The sequence below is a fragment of the Mus musculus genome, chromosome 18 (genome assembly GCF_000001635.26).
Source record: "Mus musculus strain C57BL/6J chromosome 18, GRCm38.p6 C57BL/6J".
NCBI lineage: Eukaryota > Metazoa > Chordata > Mammalia > Rodentia > Muridae > Mus > Mus musculus.
Genome location: NC_000084.6, coordinates 38875220 through 38893249, shown reverse-complemented (window position 1 = coordinate 38893249; position 18030 = coordinate 38875220). Strand labels below are relative to the sequence as shown.

Below are 18030 nucleotides of genomic sequence, written 5' to 3'. Positions count from 1 at the left end.
CCACACATCCATCCATTTTCTCATCTCACAGGTTTTTAACTTACTCTGTGCCAGGCACTGAAAACTCAAATATCCAGGAGATTCCCCCTGAGGAGCACAGTCAAAAACATCTCCCACCCCGCAGGAACCAGTACATACAAATACTACTTACAGACACCAGGAATATGGTCCTCTGCATCCTGTATCCTACCCCTGGTCTAGGCGTGCAAGGCATGCACATCACTCTTCAAAGAATCTTGCCTGTCCATCTTACTTTTTATTCCTATTTGGTCCCTTGATAGTAAACAGAATATCTTTCATATGCAATCTACTGTTTTTCTTTTTATGTCCTTTGATGATGATGATGGCAATGATGAAGTAAGTGTGTGTGTGTGTGTGTGTGTGTGTGTGTGTGTGTGTAGCCTTGCTATAGTGTGCCCCCCCCCTCCCAGTACACAGACCAAAGCTAATCACACAGGGTTTCTATCTCTAAGGCCTGACTCACCTCCAGGAACTAGTCTGTTGCTTGAATAAATAAAGGTTGCTGTATTCATTCCAGTCGAGCTGTAAAATTCAGGCTTAGCTTCTAGACAATAAAAAATAAAAGTGAAAATTTGATTGTCTTAGTCAGGGTTTCTATTCCTGCACAAACATCATGACCAAGAAGCAAGTTGGGGAGGAAAGGGTTTATTCAGTTTACATTTTCCACATTGCTGTTCATCACCCAAAGGATGTCAGGACTGGAACTCAAGCAGGCCAGAAAGCAGGAGCTGATGCAGAGGCCATGGAGGGATGTTCATTACTGGCTCGCTTCTCCTCGCTTGCTCAGCCTGCTCTTCTTATAGAACCCAAGATTGCCAGCCCAGAGATGGTCCCACCCACAAGGGGCCTTTCCCCCTTGATTGCTAATTGAGAAAATGCCTTACAGTTGGATCTCATGCCTCAATGGAGGCATTTCCTCAACTGAAGCTCCTTTCTCTGTGATAACTCCAGCTGTGTCAAGTTGACACAAAACTAGCCAGTACATTGATCAAAGGTAAGGTATGATCAAATCTGTGGTGTAAAAGGAAAGGCTGGCAAGGCTGTGGACAAAATAAGGTAGAAGAAAAAGGAGGAGGAAGAGGAGGAGGAGGGGGAGGAGTATAGAAGCAACTTCTGCTGGTAAGCTGAGAATTCACTGTTATGACAATAATGGCAGAGAGGGAAATTTTGATAGGTCAGATCCTGACAAAATGCCTACGAACAGTCAGAGACAGGAAGTGTGGCCACAGCTGCACTGGGGGGGGGGGGGGGGCTTTGCAAGCCCTGCACTGCCATCAATCAGGAGAGTGAGACAAGAAGTGGGGGACAGTGGGTGTTTTCTGGTTGGGTGGGGCTCCCCCTTCAGGAATAGGTCCTCGGTGGTCACAGTATTATCTTAAGACTGTACATTGCCTAAGGATGCTCTTGGAGAGGGTGGGGGCTATGACTCTGGGGGATTAGGGTGGGATCAGGACAGACTCTAGGAGACACAGTTGTCTCTGGAGTTGCCAAGAGCACTCAGAGAAAACATATTGATAAAGACTCCCTAGGTAGGTGCTTGAGGCTGCCATACTTCCAAGAGTGGCTAAAGAAACAGGTGCCAGGCATGGGCATTCAGGTAAAGAGCCAGAAGCCTAAGTTACTGGAGAGACCAGAGAAGGGAGAATCCTCTGGGTTGGCATTCAAGTTCTGGGCCCATTCTGCTGACTTTTTTTTGGGGAAGCTTGGATGGGAAGATGAAGGGAGGGAAGCAAGAGCGCTGGAGGATTCATCGGGTGGCGGGGACCTTCCATAGGGGCAAAGGTGATGTGATAGAGCTGCAGGGAGAATCAGGACAGTCTCAGTGAACTCCTCGTGGCTGCAGATGATTTGGAGAGGGCCCAGATGTGGAGAGCAACCAGATTACAGTTAAGTTCTGTTTCCTCGAGGAATTCATTTCTTCAGAGTTCTCTCCATGGTGATTTCGAAAGCAGCCATGAGACAATTCTGCACTCAAGATTCCCATTTTCTCTGTGCTTTAAACCTCATAGGTGTCTATCAGGTGCTGGGCTAAATAACTTGGTTTCTCAGGCCATTACTGATGCTGCATGGCTCCTCTATTATTTTTCCTCCTGCACACAGCTTTGTGGGGGCGGTTTTTACACTGCATCTTAGAGTGTTTGTGTGAATTGTTCTGTAGAAGACTGGCCTTGCCTGTCATAGTTCTATACCTAAGTGTGCTGTTTCCCAAAAGGGCTGCTCGAATTCATCCCCTCTCCTGTGAAGGACAGAGACTGAGAAGTGCAGGGAAGAAAAAACATGGAAGCTTGTATACATTGGCTGAAAACAGGGATGTAAAAGTATTCCAACTTAATGGCTGCACTGTTTTCTTTTTAATTGAAATGTAAGCTATAGGCAATATATTTATGCAAAAGCAACCCTGATGTGATATGCGCCACATGGAAACACCTCTCAAGGACAGAACATGACAGTCTACCTTCTCCGTCTATCTTCTATGCCCAGGCAATATGTGAAGGGGTCACTGCCTCCTCCTGGCATTTTTAGACTGTTAAGAGTGTGGCATGTTAGTAGTTCCCAGATTTCAGGGTTCAAGTCTATTAAAATGTTTTGTGAACATGACTATATCCCTGGAACTTGGTATTTAACCCATGAGTTAAATTGTGTTTTCACAAGATTATCTTTGGCACACAGTGGGGAAGCCCTCTCAGCTCCCCACAGAGAACACAAAAGCCTTCAGAGAAAGAAGGAAGACCAGGTGCAAAGGATCGCCTGCAGGTTCGCCCTGCAGGAGGCAACACGCTTGTCTCAGAGCGCCCTCTTCTGGCCCTAGGCCCCATTGCACCAACCCCAGTTCAACCCAGTCAAGGGCAGGAGGAGCCTGAGTTGCATCATTTGGAAGTCAGCTCTACCTCTCCAACCAACACTAACATCAATGAGCCTTTGATTTTCTTACGCCGAAGCCACTGAAACCCCAAGGTGTTCTCTTTCGATATTTGTGCTAGATTTTCAGTTTGGGCAGAGCTCTGCCTCTTCTCCAGGGCTGAGTCCTTGGTGACTACATTTTTTGGATACCCTCCCTAGATGTGAGTTGAGACTTTGGATATACAGGAAGTAGATCTAGAAAGGAAAGCAGAAAGGTACAATGCTACTCATTACATGTCATGTGTGCCGAGGACTCAGGCTTTCTGACCACTTTGAAAAGGTGGCCTCCTTGACTTTCCTGTCTTCATCTAGTAATATTTTCCTGAGTACCTACTATGTGACAGGAAATGTGCTAGAGCCCATATTTGCAGCCAGCAAGCTGTGAAAAGCATCACTCTCCACTCTGTTACTGTTAATTGGGCAGGAGTTTTATTGTGAAATACTTGAAAACCTAGATACATCCTAACTGCTTACTGGAGCCCAGGTGTTAATCTGTCCTATCCTGTGACTATTCATTTTAGCTAGGTTAATTCTTGCAGTTCCAAAGTGGTTTCTTTATAGCATCTTTAAAGGAGGCTATTGAATCCTCCAAGGACCAGGCTCCTGGTCTGTTGTGATGGGAGGGAGGAGCTAGCATGACAAAAAAGCAACTTTTCCAAATAACTGTTTTCCATGGAGCTCCAAGAACAGACTGAGGCCAGGACCTGCTTGGATGCAGGAGTCTGTGGTTACCTGGCACTAACTCTGTAAAGCCTGCTGGTGAGCCACAGGTCTGTAACCCTCTGGTTCTGCCTAGTTACCTTGCCCGTTTCTCCTGTTCTTCCTCCAGGCAGAAGTGGAGCCTCCTCCTCCTCCTTTCTTTCTCATGCAAAGGCCTATCTGCTTAACAGAGGGAATGACCCAGGCTACCCTAGCCAGGCCTCAGTATGCATGGAATAGAAGACAGGAAATCAGTAGACAACAGTGCTGGCAGGTGAGCTAGAAATTGCCATGTAAGAGAGATATGCAAAGTAGCCGACACAAGACCAAGGGCTGTGAGGAACCAAATCCCAATACAGTGTCCAGCAAGTGCTTGTCAGCTACTTCGGCCTGGACTTACTCTAGACTCCAGCTGGACCTCAGAGGGTCAGAGGTGCTCACAGATTTACAGCCATAGTACCGATGCTTCTTGGAGAAAACTGTGTGTCCTAGTCTACTGCCCATGGCTCAGCAAGCTCTCTCTCTCTCTTCACTGTCAGTAAACCTGGCTTTTGAAGAAAGCTACCATTCTCTCTAAAACTATTCTACTTTCCAAGCTATCTGGAGGAGGGCTCCATTTTATAGGGCTGTTCCATCAAAAGTTCCAATATTTCCGGCGCCCATCTAAAGCCACATTGTTCAATCAATCCCAGCTCATGCAGCCCAGCTCCTCAAATATTTATTGAGCTGAGTACCGTGTGTTAGGAAAAGGCCTGGACCCACCCTCAGGAAACGCAAGGACCTAGAATGAGACATGGCAAACAACATTTCGGTACCGCATGGGTAGGTGCAAGGAGAGGCTGCCACATCAGGGAGCACTGTGGAGTTGCTGTCTGGAGGGACTGGCCAGATGTTAATTGGAAAATTACTCAAATAAGAGGAGAATCTGGAGTCTGAGCAGCACTGTGGAGGAGAGGCAGGTGGTGCTGTGCAGCTTTGATGCCAAATCTGGCTGGGGTGGAGGAGCGTTAGGCAAGTTGGCTGCAAGAGTGTTCCAGGCACAGGAAGAATGGAAAGGTGGCAGGGGGCCACAGGGTAGAGCTGTATTAGTAACTTATCACTGTGACAAGAAGCCACTTCAGGGAGAAGGGGTTGACTCTGCCCTGGGGATTAAAAAGGGACACAGTCCATCGCTGTGACAGGAGTATGAGGCAGATGGCCATATTCCAGCAGTCAGGAAGCAAAGAGCTGCCAGGAGGTGGAGCATGGCTAGCAAATCACAAGGCCCGCCCTCAAAGGACCCACTTCCTCTTGCAAGGCTTCACCTAAAGATTCATTATTACCTTTCAAAACAGAGCCATCCCCCCGGGGACCAAATGTTTAGGCAAATAAGCCTAAGGGAGACATTTCATATTCAAACTGCAGCAGCAGCAGCTGAGAAGTCAGAAGAAGGTAGATATGCCTGAAACACAAGGCCAGCAAAGTCAGCCAATCAGACGCCCCCCCAATGGGTGTGGCTGACAGTGGTCTTCACTTCCCCGAGCCCACTTCTTCCTCTGTAGATACACCGTGTGGAATGGGTGAGCCTTACTGCCCCCTCGGTGTCCCTATTCACCAGGCTCAGCCTGCAGGAAAGGTCCTTGCGGACTAGTCTAGTGCTCCTGTTCGATAGTTCACATGAATCTGAGGGCGCCAGGCCAGGAGGTCTCCGAAGCCATGGAAATTAGCGTAAATGTCTGTAAAGGTAACCACTGGTTTTTCTGGAGACATTCTGAATGAATGACTGGTTGGCCAGCTGACCACAAGATTTAAAAAAAAAAAAAAAGCCAAAGAGTTTATCCTGAATACCCCAAGGTTGGGGGTGGGGTGGAAGCAATGGGGGAGGCAGAGCCTTTCAAGAGAAGACCAGCTATAAATGGAAAATTACACTGAAGGGAAACAAGTTTGATGTGAGCCCATTTTTGACTCTGTCTGGAAATTCAGGGCATAAGGAAGTGGAGGGGACAGGGAGTGAGCAGATGTAGTCAGGCTGAACCACCTGCCTCTGGAGTTGGGGATGATGTGTGTGTGTGTGTGTGTGTGTGTGTGTGTGTGTGTGTGTGTGTGTGTGTGTGTGTGTGTGTGCTGAGTGAGAGCACGCAATAGTAAAGGCAATACCCACCTGGCTTCCATCCAGACAAACTCAGGCTCCTAGGGTTGCACATACTGGCTCATGTGGGGATCAGGGCATGCAATATGGGGAGGAGCATGGGGGAGCACTATGAGGCTCGAGGGGCACGTCCGCTTTAAGAGGGTCATGATGCCCATGGATAAAAAACGATCCACTAGGCGAGTGATTGGTAGCCGATTGCTGCTTTCTCGGAGTAGGGCTGAACATTTGTACTGAAGGCCGACAGCTCCAGTTCCACAGCTCACTGGAGAAGCACTGGTTATTTCTGAGCATCGTGGTGCTCTGGATTTCTCATCAGAAAAGAAATTATAACCCCAATAGTCCTACACCAAAATATTGACATTAGTAAGAGGCAACGTTTGGTGACGGTAGAAGGACACTGTTTACCTTCTTGGGTGGGACACGTCAAATGCAGTCATGAGCTCCACAGGGTTGATCTTGGGCTGCGGAACAGGGTGGTCCCAGAAGATGACAAAGTCTAGGGATGTTGTAACTGTCTTAAGTTTGTCTAAGTAGTGCCTATGTTGTTTGTATGACAGAGCAACCTTGTGACACATTTCTTGGAGCATGGCCCTATTGTGAAATGTACATCTATCTGCCTAAAGACCTGAGGTCAAAGTCTCTGGGTTGTGGTCCCATGAAGACCCCCTTCCTGGACATGTGGCCTTGAACAATAACATAACCTCCTGGGCTTTAGTCCTCATCTGTAAAGTAAGACGGTTGAAAGCACCTACATGACGGGCTTAGAAAGAACGATGTGCTGAAGGCTACTCCAGAGAATGCCTGGTGTAAAGCATTCAATAAATATCCATAATGGCTATTACTGTGAAGTCTTTCAGCTAGTGCTTCCGATTACCTTGCTAGCCAGTCCCGGAAATGGAGTTATAAAAGATACTAGAGGTCCACATGGCAGAATAGTACTTAGCACTAAAAAGTCAGGAGCTATATCAAGTTACAAGAAAGTGTGGAGGCATTTTAAAGACAAACGACGGAGAGATGCCAACCGGAAAGGCTGCAGGCTGTCTGATTCCTACCATATGGTTATCTGAGAAAGTTAGAACATGGAGGCAGAAAGATGTCCATGGCCACCTGTAGTTAGATAAATCTGTGGACATGGATGACTGTTTTCAGGCAGGGAAGCTAGCTGTGTGATACTGTGAGGAGAGACAGCTGTCGTTATGTTTGTTATAACCTTTAGAAGGTACAACCCCAGGAGAAAACCCATTATAAACTCCGGACCCGGAGCAGCAATGTGCTGTCAGTGTAGGTTCATGTGTCACTCTAGTAGAACATGGTCACTATGACAGAAGCTTTGGGCGGGTGTGGGGGTATGTGAGACTTGTTGTACTCTCTGCTAGGTTTTGTTGTGACCTTGAAACTTTTTTAAAAAATCAAATCTATTAACTAAGAACAGTTATAGGATACCAGGTGTGTTGAGCATGCCTGTAATCACTTGGGAGGTGGGAAAGGGTAGAAAGTTCAAAGCCAGCCTGAGTTGTCACAAACAAGCAGTTATTGGTATCTGTCCACCATTATCATTTATTGGCTGTGTAAAAGTTACAGGTTAAATGTGAGAGAGAGAGAATCAAGAGGTGTGTGAACATTCAAAGGAGGCAAAAACAGTTGATGGGTCTGAAGACAGAGCTGTGCCATAAACAGCTCCACGTGGAGAAAGTACAAAGGAGAAGGCCATGAGGAGGTATGAAGAGGATCACAGAAAACAACTGGAAGACTTTGCAGGAGCAGTACCTACCTGTCTGCTGGATAGAGAAGGACGGAGCCAAAGTCCTTCCTCCAGACATGAAGCAAAACCAAGAGACGGCAGGAAAATGGGAAGCCCCTCTGCCCAGAGTTTGTGCAAAGGAGAAAACAGAAATATTGGGTTTCAGATAGGGAAGAGAATAAAGAAGCCAAGGAAGACCGTGGTTCCTGAAGTCTGCTTGGCTGGTGATCGCTGTACTAAGAAACCATCTAAGTGGGCCAATGTTCCAAGAGGGCCCAGGAAAGCCAATGGCAATGGCTGAAGTAATTTGTGTGAGCCAGGTGCTGTGCCATCAGGAGACAATCATGTCCAAGTTATCAACAGTCCAGGGAAGGATGGGCCCACAGAAGGCCTTGCTGGTTTGACAGTTGTTTTCATCAAGAGTGTCACAATGAAGATGTTCACTGCCTCTTGACTGCTCTGTGGCCTCAGAACCACATTCCTCAGTCCAAGGGATACTCTTCCTCTGTCCTACAGACAGAGCGAGCACAGCCTGCCAACTTCATAGCATTTATCCCTCGGGAACTTTGCTTTCTACTAGACCAGGGCTTCTGAAATTGAATATGTTTATGAGTCACCTGTGAGTCACCTGAGGCATCTTGGGAACTTGAGTATCAAGGAGGACTCTTCAGTAGTAGTGGCATCAGAACTGACACCTGAGTAGTGAGTAGGTCAACAATCACAGAGCTAAGAGCTAAGCATACCTGGGGTTCAGGGACTGGTGTTTGGGGCAAAGGGAATGGCGACTATCTGTTGTTAGGAAAGCAAAGAAAGTTCCAGCATGGCTGGAGCTCTGCTAGCAAGCAGAGAAAGTAGAATGACAGGGCCAGGGAGAGCCCAGAGGCTGCTCAGCCCACAAAGCACACATCCCATCACCGAGCTACGCCCTCAGCTTCGGTGGGAGCATTTTGAGCAAACAAAGAAACATCAACTATCTCAAGAAAATTGATCCAGGAGCACAGTGATTGGAAGCAGGCAGTCTGGGACATGGTGGCAGTCGTGGAGAAAGCAGATGTCAGAATGACGACACACTTCAGAAACAGAACTTGATGATGAGTTAGATGAGAAGAGGTGAAATGCTCTTTGTATCTGAGGCTGAGGCATTGAGAACATTTACAAAAATTTGAAATACTGGGCAAAGAAGAGCTTGGAGGAGCCAACAGTTCCATTACATAAAGATAATTAGTGCATTTCCAAGCTAAGGTGCCAAGCAGGTAATGGGATGTAAAGTCTGGCTATATATAATCTCCATCCCCCACTCTCCGTGTTCCCCCTTACCACATCCCGATAGACTCCTAAATGCCTCAAAGTGGACAGTTTCCTTTCTCTTTCTTCCCAGGTGATTTGCCTTACTACATAGTGACCTTTGCCCAATGTACCTGCCACTCTTAGCTTCTTGAAACACTAATCATGTATACCTACCAGATCAAGCTACCTTACTCCTCATCAAAGCATTCTTGGGGACTCCTATTAAAAGTAGAGAGCATGGATATACCTTAGTCCATAAAGTGTTCGTCTATCATTCATGAATCTCTGAGTTCAGTCCCCAGCACTACATTAAACAAGGTATGGTGGAACACATCTCTAATCTTGGCACTCAGGAGGTAAAGGCAGGAGGATCAGGAGTTCAAGGCCAGCTTCAATTACACAGCAAGTTCGAGGCCAGCCTGTATTATGAGACCCTCAGCAAACAGACAAGCAACAAAATAAAACCTGGATGCCAGCTAGAGTGTGGTAGCAGATGCTTCTAATACAAGCACTGAGGAGGCTAAGATGGGAAGGCTGAGAGTTTCATGCCACTGTAGGCTTTACTGGGAGACCCTGTCTCAAGACACAAACAAAACATCTAGGTCATTAGTTACCTGCCATATTTTCTTTTTGAGAATTATTTATGCATGTCAATCTCCCATGGTAGTCAAAATCCTAAAATGTGGGGCTTAGAACCACTTCCTTAATTTATTTTGACACTACATTCCATGCTATACAGAAGTGTGCTCAGCACAGAGAGAACTCCACATTCAGTGTGCTGAGAAAGTGAGCCACGAGTGAGGGGGCTTTGTCTCAAGGTGACTGTCACCTTTATATAGTCATTGGTGGTCAAAGGGGAGATCTCTGAATCCTTAGAAGACTTCAAGATAGCTGTGTTCCTGGTTCAGTGTCTACAGCTATGCCATGCAAAGAGTCTCAACACATGTGTCTCCAATGATTATTGTGTGCTGTAGGCAAATGACACCTTTCTTGAGAAAAATATGAATCTAATTAAAGAACCCACTGATGGCACTGTTATCAGAAAAACACGTTATTTCCTGATAAAAATATTACATTTCTATCTTAAGCCCTCTGTCCATTCTGTCCATGAGCCCTCAGGAAAACCAGATTTGTCCATTCTCATGCATTTTATTACATGCTGGGCTGGGTCACAGATTCTGAAAATGGAAAGAAATGGCGAGAAGTCAGATATCAGGTAGTGGGGTCTTGATATGCAAGCTGACAGACTCCTACAAAATGAGAGAGTACCTGAGAACGAAGAGGGACACTGCAGAGGGAGACTGGGCTGTGGTCTGAGCTCAGGAGGACGGTAGAGGTAGAAGCTGAGGTCTGCAGGCCATGTAGCATGGATGAAGGAGTGAAAGCGTGGATGTATACAGAGAAAGGGAGGAGAGCATACAGACGGAGAAGCAGAGGAGAGCGTATAGATAGAGAAGCTGAGAAGAGCATGCAGAATAGAGAGATGGAGGAGAGTGTGTAGACAAAGAAACAGAGAGGATGTGGGAAGAGGACGGCAAGAGGACATAGCCAACAATGGCGGCCACCACCAATGGAATGTCAACCACACACCAGACACCGCAGTAGACATTTTCTATTGGTTTTCATTATTACCTTATTGCAACGACCATGGAGGAGGTATGGCTATTTTACTCATTTCACATATGAGGAGCCTGGGGGTGCAGGGCGGGGAGGGCTTGGGGCTGGTACATTACTCAGGGTCACTGTGTCAGGGACTTCAAGAGCGGAGATTCAGATCCAGCTCTAGGCTCCCACCTTCTGATCTTGATTCAGGGACATTGCTCCCATTGAGCCTGCCATCGCCAAGGAACGAGATGTCTCCTGGCACCTCAGAGAGCAAGGTGCTGAGTGATGAGCTAATTTGGAAGTGTAACTCAAAACCCTTCTGTGACTGAACTGTCTCAGAGCCGATGCACTCATCCATCACTGGGAGTACCCACACCATTGTGTCTGGCCCGACCTAAAGGGTTTTTTTATTGTCTGCCCTTCGTCATGAGTAATGCCACTTTCCATTTTAAGCAGGGAGCTTCAGGAGATGACCACAGTGTAAGCCATGATTTAAAGCTAAGCACTGCCTGGGTAGTTACTCACCCCCTTCAAGAGGTCGCTGGCACACACCCTCCTACCTAGGGCACTGCAGGAAGACCTGCTTGCTTGCTGAAGCTTGAAGGCAATCTGGATGCCCCAGAGGCAGACTGGGCGAGGTGCCAGGGTGTGTGGAGGTTGGTGGCTTAGCCGGCTCTCCACCTGAAATGCTGGCTTCCTCTGAGCCCCCTGCGTATACTATGGTGGTGTTACTTGCCTGTGTGGCATCTCCTGAGGACCTACTATGTGCCAGGCACTCTGATTCTTTGCTAGAGATTCTGCCAGCAGCTACACAGCTACCAGTCTAGGGAAGATAAACAGGCAAGTGTGGTAAAATGTCACAAGCAATAGATAAAATATGTAATCCGGCAGTCCAGGGAGGTTTTGGGGACCAGCAGCCACAGCACTGGTAGACAGGAAGGACAAAGAAAATGTTGGCTGGTTTTCAGAATTGTAGGCAAACAAAATAAGCTGAAGAGAGAAGTTTGAGGTTATTCCAAGGGTCACTGGGAAAGCATAGTAGCCTAGAGTTACAATGTAGGCATCTTTCACCCAGACAAGACCTGTGTGTCTGTGTGTGTGTGTGTGTGTGTGTGTGTGAGAGAGAGAGAGAGAGAGAGAGAGAGAGAGAGAGAGGGAGAGAGAGAGAGAGAGAGAGAGAAAGAGAGAGAGCGGCACACAGGCAGAGACAGAGACAGAGAGACAGAGACAGAGGTATGTGCAGGGAGATAACAATGAAGACGGGCGGGGCTCCAGATGTTGAGCAGTCAAGGATGACAAATGTCCAGAGAAGCAGGTAGAAAGTGGGGAAGGTAGGGAGGAGAAGGCTGGCTCTGGATGACCTAAGACTGTCTGAGTCAGAGAAGCCAGGAGGCCCAGCTTAAAGAGAGCCCAGGCTTCTTGAGGGAAGCAGGCACCAGGCACAGCCAGGTTCTTAGAGGATCCCTGGCCAGAGACATCTTCTAATCTCTGAAGGCTCTACCACCTCTTCAGAAAGCCTGCCACGTGCCAGCAGGTAAGGAGCAACTATGTTTTAAGCCTTTTTTGTATTTATGTACTCCTCGGGCCAATCTGGAGGGCACGGTTCTTGCTGTATGACTCTGGGCTTATAGAGCAAGTTAACTCAGCAATGTTCCTTGTGGTAGGTGGAAAAGGTGAGGAGAAGAAAAAGGACACGAGAGCAGCCAGCCTTGCAGGGCTGTGTCAACACAGGCTGACAAACATTATCTACGGTCCCCTTCTCAGTACACCTGCTACTATGCAGGTGAGAGACTGGTGCACAAAGGCTGATCATATGGCTCAGATTCTGTGGGGGGCATTGTGGAACAGGGTACAAGTGCAGATGTGGCTGACCACGCTGTATGTTGACAGGAGCATGAGGAATTGAGGGTTAGAAGAAGTCAGGTGACCACCTGAGAAGCAGACTCTCTTCACCTATGCTAAGTGCATAGCAATCACCCCTCTGATTTGAACCTTAAGATCAGCTACTGAGAAAGTTCAAGATCCATCTGAGTGGGGGATCTCCACCTTCCTAGAGGGAGCCTTAAGAGAGAAACTTTCAACACAAACTCAAGGCATTAAGTTCTAGACTAGCAAGGGGGGAATATTCAGCATTTTAAAAATTAATTATTAAATTTCCTTGGTTATATAAAAATGGTTCCTTATAAACTGTACAAAAATAGTAAAACACAAAAAAAATAAAACCATTGATATTAAACAATAAACTGCTAAAGGTATCTTAGCTATAATCTTAACACTCAGTGCTGGCTATGATCATATTTTGAGAGGTGTATGTATTCTATAGTGAGAATGTGTGTGCAAATGTATGTATGTAACTTGTAGTCTTCCCTCCCTGTCATATTCATTGGTGTTGCCTTTTGAAATCATAGTTCTTAATATCTGAAATGGTTATTGCCTGATTTAATCTTCATCCTTAAGGGAGACGTGCGTGCTAATATACGAGTTTGGAAGTCCACTAAAGTGAGTATCCGCAGAACATGGCAGTGACTACCACTTTGTTCAAGCGAGTGGACACCAACCAGACACAGTTTATGGGAAGGGATGTGACTAGGAAGTGCTTGCATTTTCCTTACTAACTAAAGTCTGCTGCTTTGTTCTTCATCCTTCTAAGATAGGGTCTCATGTGGCTGAGAGTGACTTGGGGCTCACAATCCTCCTCCTTCCACTTCCCAAGGGCTAGGCTGACAGGTGTGTGCCACAACATTGGTTTTATCTGATACTGGGAACTGAATCCAGGAGCACTGAGCTACACCCTTAGCCCCAAGAACTCACTATTATTAACTAATGATACCATACTACAAACAGAGCTCCACAACTTACTCATCCTGACTAACTAGACCCATGGGCTAATACCTCTCATTTCCATTTCCTTTCTGCAGGTACCACTTCCTTCTGTTGCTTTGAAATTGACTTGTTTTAGATTCAATATATGCGCAAGATCTGTGATCTTTGTCTTTCTGTACCTGGCTTATCTGCTTAGTTAATACCTCTGGGTTCATCCATCTTGATGCGAATGGCAGTGTTTTCTCTTTTGATTAGGGCTAAAGAGTATTCCATCTGTTGATGGACATCTAGGCTGATTCCTAACCTTGGTTGCAGTAGATCCAAGGATAAAAATATCTTGGTTACAATAGATGTGGGGGTAAAGATGCTTATTTAATACAGTGATTTCAATATATTCGATAGTGGAATCACTTACCATCTCTTCAGGCCCAAGGATTACTTTATTTTTATTTTATGTGTATGAGTATTTGCCTGCATGTATGTCTGTATATCATATAAATTCCTGGTACCCATGTAGACCAGAAGAGGACATTGAATTGTCTGGGACTGAGGTTCTGGGTGGTTGTAAGCTACTGTGTGGGTGCTGAGAACTGGTCCCTGGTACTCTGCAAGGGTAGGCAATGCTTTTAACCACTGAGCCATGTTTCTACCCCCAAACCCACCCCAGATCATTTTTAGGAAGTTTTTTTTTTATCATGTAATTTACTTCTAGTAGTTTATAGTTTTGGCTTTATACATAAGATGTCCACCCATGTTGAGTTGATCTTTTTATATTATATGACCCAACATACTTATTAAACATGTGTTCCATGCCAGACCTATGCGAGAAACTGGGAGTGAAAAGCTAAGCAAGACAGATAGGGGTTCCATCCCTAATGCAAACAGCCAGACAGCAAGCATGAGGCTTGCTCTGAGTCTGTGGGAAAGCAGAAGTGTTCTGTCTTTCCAAGGCAGGTTGGGGTGGAGACAGGGCTGGTAGAGAGGGCTCTAGGCCAACAGGAAAGCAAGATCAAAGGTGAACGCAATGTTGGCATATTTTGGAACTGGAAGTTCACTCTTGTTGGAAGCCACTGATGGATGTGATGCCAGGGAACTCTTGGGCCATCTGTCTCCTCTCAATACAAAGACCAGGAAACAGCTCAAATATACACTCTGTGGGTGTGCTCACCAGCAGAGAATGGGACTGGAACACAGTAGATTCTCCATGGCCATTTGTAGAATAAATGAAAGATGTCAGGCAGGTGGTCTCAGCCATCTCTCTGGCATCACCAAGTGCTAGAGAAAACAGAAGTGGCTAGGGATTTGGAGCACAGGTTGTCTTCCCTGTCCATACCCCTCCTAGAAATGACAGCAGTTGTCAGAATGGTCAGGACCATGTGGCTGGAAGGCAGGTCTGGACATCACATTCATCTGCTGAAGGCCATCTGTCTAGGCTCCCATAAGTGGAAAACAGACAAAAGAGGAGTGGACTGCCTGGCACAAGAGGGTGAGCTGCCTCCTCTGTTAGGTGTCATTGCCTGAGCTATAATTATGTCTCATCTCAGACAGCTGCTTCACATCTGAGTCCCACATTCCCAAGACATGCTGCCACCTTCTCAGAGAAGGTGCCTGGACTGACATCCCCAAAATATTCAGGTCAGGCAGCTGTGAAGACTGACTTTGCCCTTGGCAAACACACCCACACATGGGAGGCTCCCTTACCTATTATGTGGCCTTCCGCATGCACACCCCGGCTCTACCTGTCCACCACGTCACTTAGCAGCCAAAGTGACCTTTTAAAAATTGCGAATCTGATGATGTCACTGCCCAGCCTACCTTGTCTGGTCTTTTCCCGTAGTCCTGCCAATAAAGGCCCACAAAGCTCCAAGCAATTCGCCAGCTGCTCTAACCACAACCTTTTCTCCTCCTCCCTGATGCAGTCTTTAGTTTCTCAGCTGAAATACTCTCTTTCTGGATGCAGTGCTTTTGCATCTGCCTTTCTCTACTGACTTCCAATAGGAGCAACCCTTCCTCTAGAATACCTTGCCATCTCTCAGGCTCTGGAGAGCGCTTGTCATGTGCCTCCCTGAAAGCCTTCCACTTCTCTGTTCTAACGTCTAGACCATCCAGAATCCCTTGGAATTTGAACTTGAAGGGTGCCTCGCCGCGTGTGCCTTACTCTCTACTACTTTCCTTATGCCTGGCCCTACTAGGTGCTCGTCAATGCGTTTTACGCGAAGGCATACACATTCACACTCCTGAACCCATGGAAGCAACCTCTCCAAATAAAATGAGGGCAGAAGGAGGCTAAAACATAATGCTATTGTCTGGTTTCAGTACTATCGTTTTATCTGGGATGGGCTTGCCAGCTTCTGTGCTGTGGGTAAGCCTGAGTTAATTCTTCAGAACCGCTTGCGGGCTGAGCTCAGAACAGTCTGGGCCTTTGTAGAAGGCCATGCCAAGGCAAAGCCTTGGAAAAACCCACAAACACCAAACCATGTGCAGGTGCTTTTGCATGGCCCCGGCCTCCTGCTGCACAGAGCAAGAGCAGGGAGCCTGCCCTCCCCTTGCCCCGTGCTCTGTTTTGCTTCCTCCTCCACCCCCCAGTAGCAACAACAATTATTCAGTAAAGAAAATACGAGTAATGGAAAGAAAGAGAAAAAAAATAAACATTGGAATGGGCAGTGTCCCTTACCTACTGCTTAAACACACACACACACACACACACACACACACACAGTAGATTTGGAGACATTTCAGTGACTTTGCTAAAGGAAGAAAAATAATCAAGTTTGATCCCCTTAGGTGGCACCACTTTTCTTTATGTTAATACAAAACAAAAGTTCCTGAGGCCCATGTTTCACACAGTAAGGTATTCGTCAGAGTCCCCTGGGGTAACCTGCTAGATGAGGGGTTCCCAGGGTTACTTGGCCCAAGTGCATTAGAACTAAGAAGAGGGACTTGGTCATAATTCCCAGAGAGATGGGCCACGCCCAGAAGAAAGCTAAGGATGTGAGCAGCATGGTGGGTCCTGTGCTGGTAACAGGAGAGGCAGCCAACCGAGGAACCTCTACTCTCCTGGGAATTCCAAAGGCAAGTGCCAAAGATGCTGAACCAAGAAAAATGCCACACATCAGACTCTGACACGCAGAAAGATGGAATCTGCTGGTCCCTCTTCTAGTGCAAGTGGAAAAGAAGGGGCAGATTCCACTCATTCACTAAGTTAACACTGCCTGGACTAAACCTAGCAACAGGGACCCGTGACAGACTAGGAAGACAATGGTGGCAATGGAATTGGCCAGAAGCTGGTAGTAGCTCATCATGTCGATCAAGACCTTGAGCGTATGTGGAGCGTGTTACATGCATTAGGTCTATTACTCTACCTAGCCACCTCACACAAGATTATTACCATCATCAGTCTATGAGAGAGAATGTTGAGATTCAGGGGACCTGGAAAACTTTCCCAGAGTGAGCTGGTACCAAGCTAGATGGGAGGCCAGGTCCCCAACTTTAGAGTTACTGATGTAAACCATTATAGTGCATCTCCCTGATTTCTTCATACTTATAATCAAATGGAGAAGGCCTCATAAGATAAGCCTTCTCCTCTTCCAAACACTTTCTAGAAAGACCCATTAAGCTCTGCTTAAAGCGTGCTAGCATTCCTAGCCCCAAGTTCTGAACTCTTCCACATTCCTCCCACAGGCCAGCTCCAAAGGCTTACAAACCACACGCTCAGGTTTATCAGAGTGACAACCCCACGCCCTATACCAACTTTCTGCACTAGTTAATTTCTATGCTACTGTGGTAAAACATGTTGACAAAAACAGCCTAAGGAAGGAAGGGTTTATTTTGGTTTAAAGTCTGAGGATTAAGTCCACTATTAAGGGAAGGTATGCTGGCAGGAGCATGAGGCTGCTGGTCGCACTGTGTCCTCACTCCGGAAGCACACAGTGACCAATGCTCACTCTCAGCTCACGTCACCTACATGATGCCATAGTTTAGGTCTTCCCAATTCATTCAACCTAATCAAGAAAATCCCTCACAGATATGCCCAGAGACCTGTCTCTTCAGACATTCTAGATCCTGTTGACAATCAATAGTAACCATTATAATATGTTTATATAAGTGTATGTTTATATAATTCTAAGCATCATGGTGCACAACTTATGAACCCAGCACTCAGGAGATAGGGGAAAGAGGATCAGGAGATCAAGACAAACCTCTAGGACACAGAAAGTTCGAGGCCATCTTGAACAACATGAGACTGTCAAAAAGAAAAGAAAATGTAGTGAGAATTAATTCTGACAAAAATAATCATATAACTTAAAAATATTTTCATCATTACTTATATATAGTCTAATTTTCCTATCTTTGCCTACCTATATGAATTTGTCTACCTCCTGCTTTATTAAAATTTTTTGCTACCACAGATGTAAAAATTATCCCTGTTCCCCAGGTATAGGGCACCATGGCCCTGTGGTACAGGAGAAGACATGTGTCTTAGAGATGCTGTGTTAGCAAATGAAAGCCCCTTTCAAGTCTCCGCCATAGGTTTTTTCGTTGTACAAGGAGAACATTCTCGTTTGGGATCTTTGTGTTCCCAACTCCCTGGAAGCACTGCTATTCTGTGATAACCTAAAGCACTCTGTAGGCAGGATGCAACCAAAGACGGGATGGACGAGTCGGTAACACTCTTCTAGGAATTTACAGCTGACTTGGACTTAGGCAATTACCCCACAGAGTCAGCTTCCTTTAATAAGGAGAATTAAGTTCAAGTTGACAAGGTGCAAATAAGGGACCGTGTATGAGGACAGAGAAGGGAAGCCTCACACCTGGGCTGAAG

The 18030-nt window shown here is 46.4% G+C and overlaps 3 protein-coding genes across 16 annotated transcripts in view; 1 reads left to right on the top strand and 2 right to left on the bottom strand.

The window, feature by feature from the left end:
• Gm5820 (predicted gene 5820) overlaps nt 1-794 on the bottom strand; it is an 89168-nt gene extending 88374 nt beyond the window's left edge. The window contains exons 1-2 of the mRNA NM_001033789.2: nt 680-794; nt 485-565 (exon numbers count right to left, since the gene is read on the bottom strand). Of these exons, the coding sequence (NP_001028961.1) occupies nt 485-533 (49 nt within the window). The 5' untranslated portion in view covers nt 534-565; nt 680-794. The remainder of the gene's footprint in view (nt 1-484; nt 566-679) is intronic.
• Nucleotides 1-18030, bottom strand: part of Arhgap26 (Rho GTPase activating protein 26) — a 774669-nt gene that overhangs the window by 483036 nt on the left and 273603 nt on the right. The gene's annotated exons all lie outside the window — the stretch shown is intronic.
• The window catches only part of Fgf1 (fibroblast growth factor 1), a 90799-nt gene that overhangs the window by 36221 nt on the left and 36548 nt on the right, over nt 1-18030 (top strand). Inside the window, exon 1 of one of the 8 annotated variants that reach the window (XM_006525648.4) lies at nt 11570-11919. The exons of the other annotated variants lie outside the window; for them this stretch is intronic. The gene's annotated coding sequence lies outside the window, so the exon portion shown is untranslated. Of the gene's footprint in view, nt 1-11569; nt 11920-18030 lie in introns of those variants that run through there. 8 annotated transcript variants of the gene reach the window in all.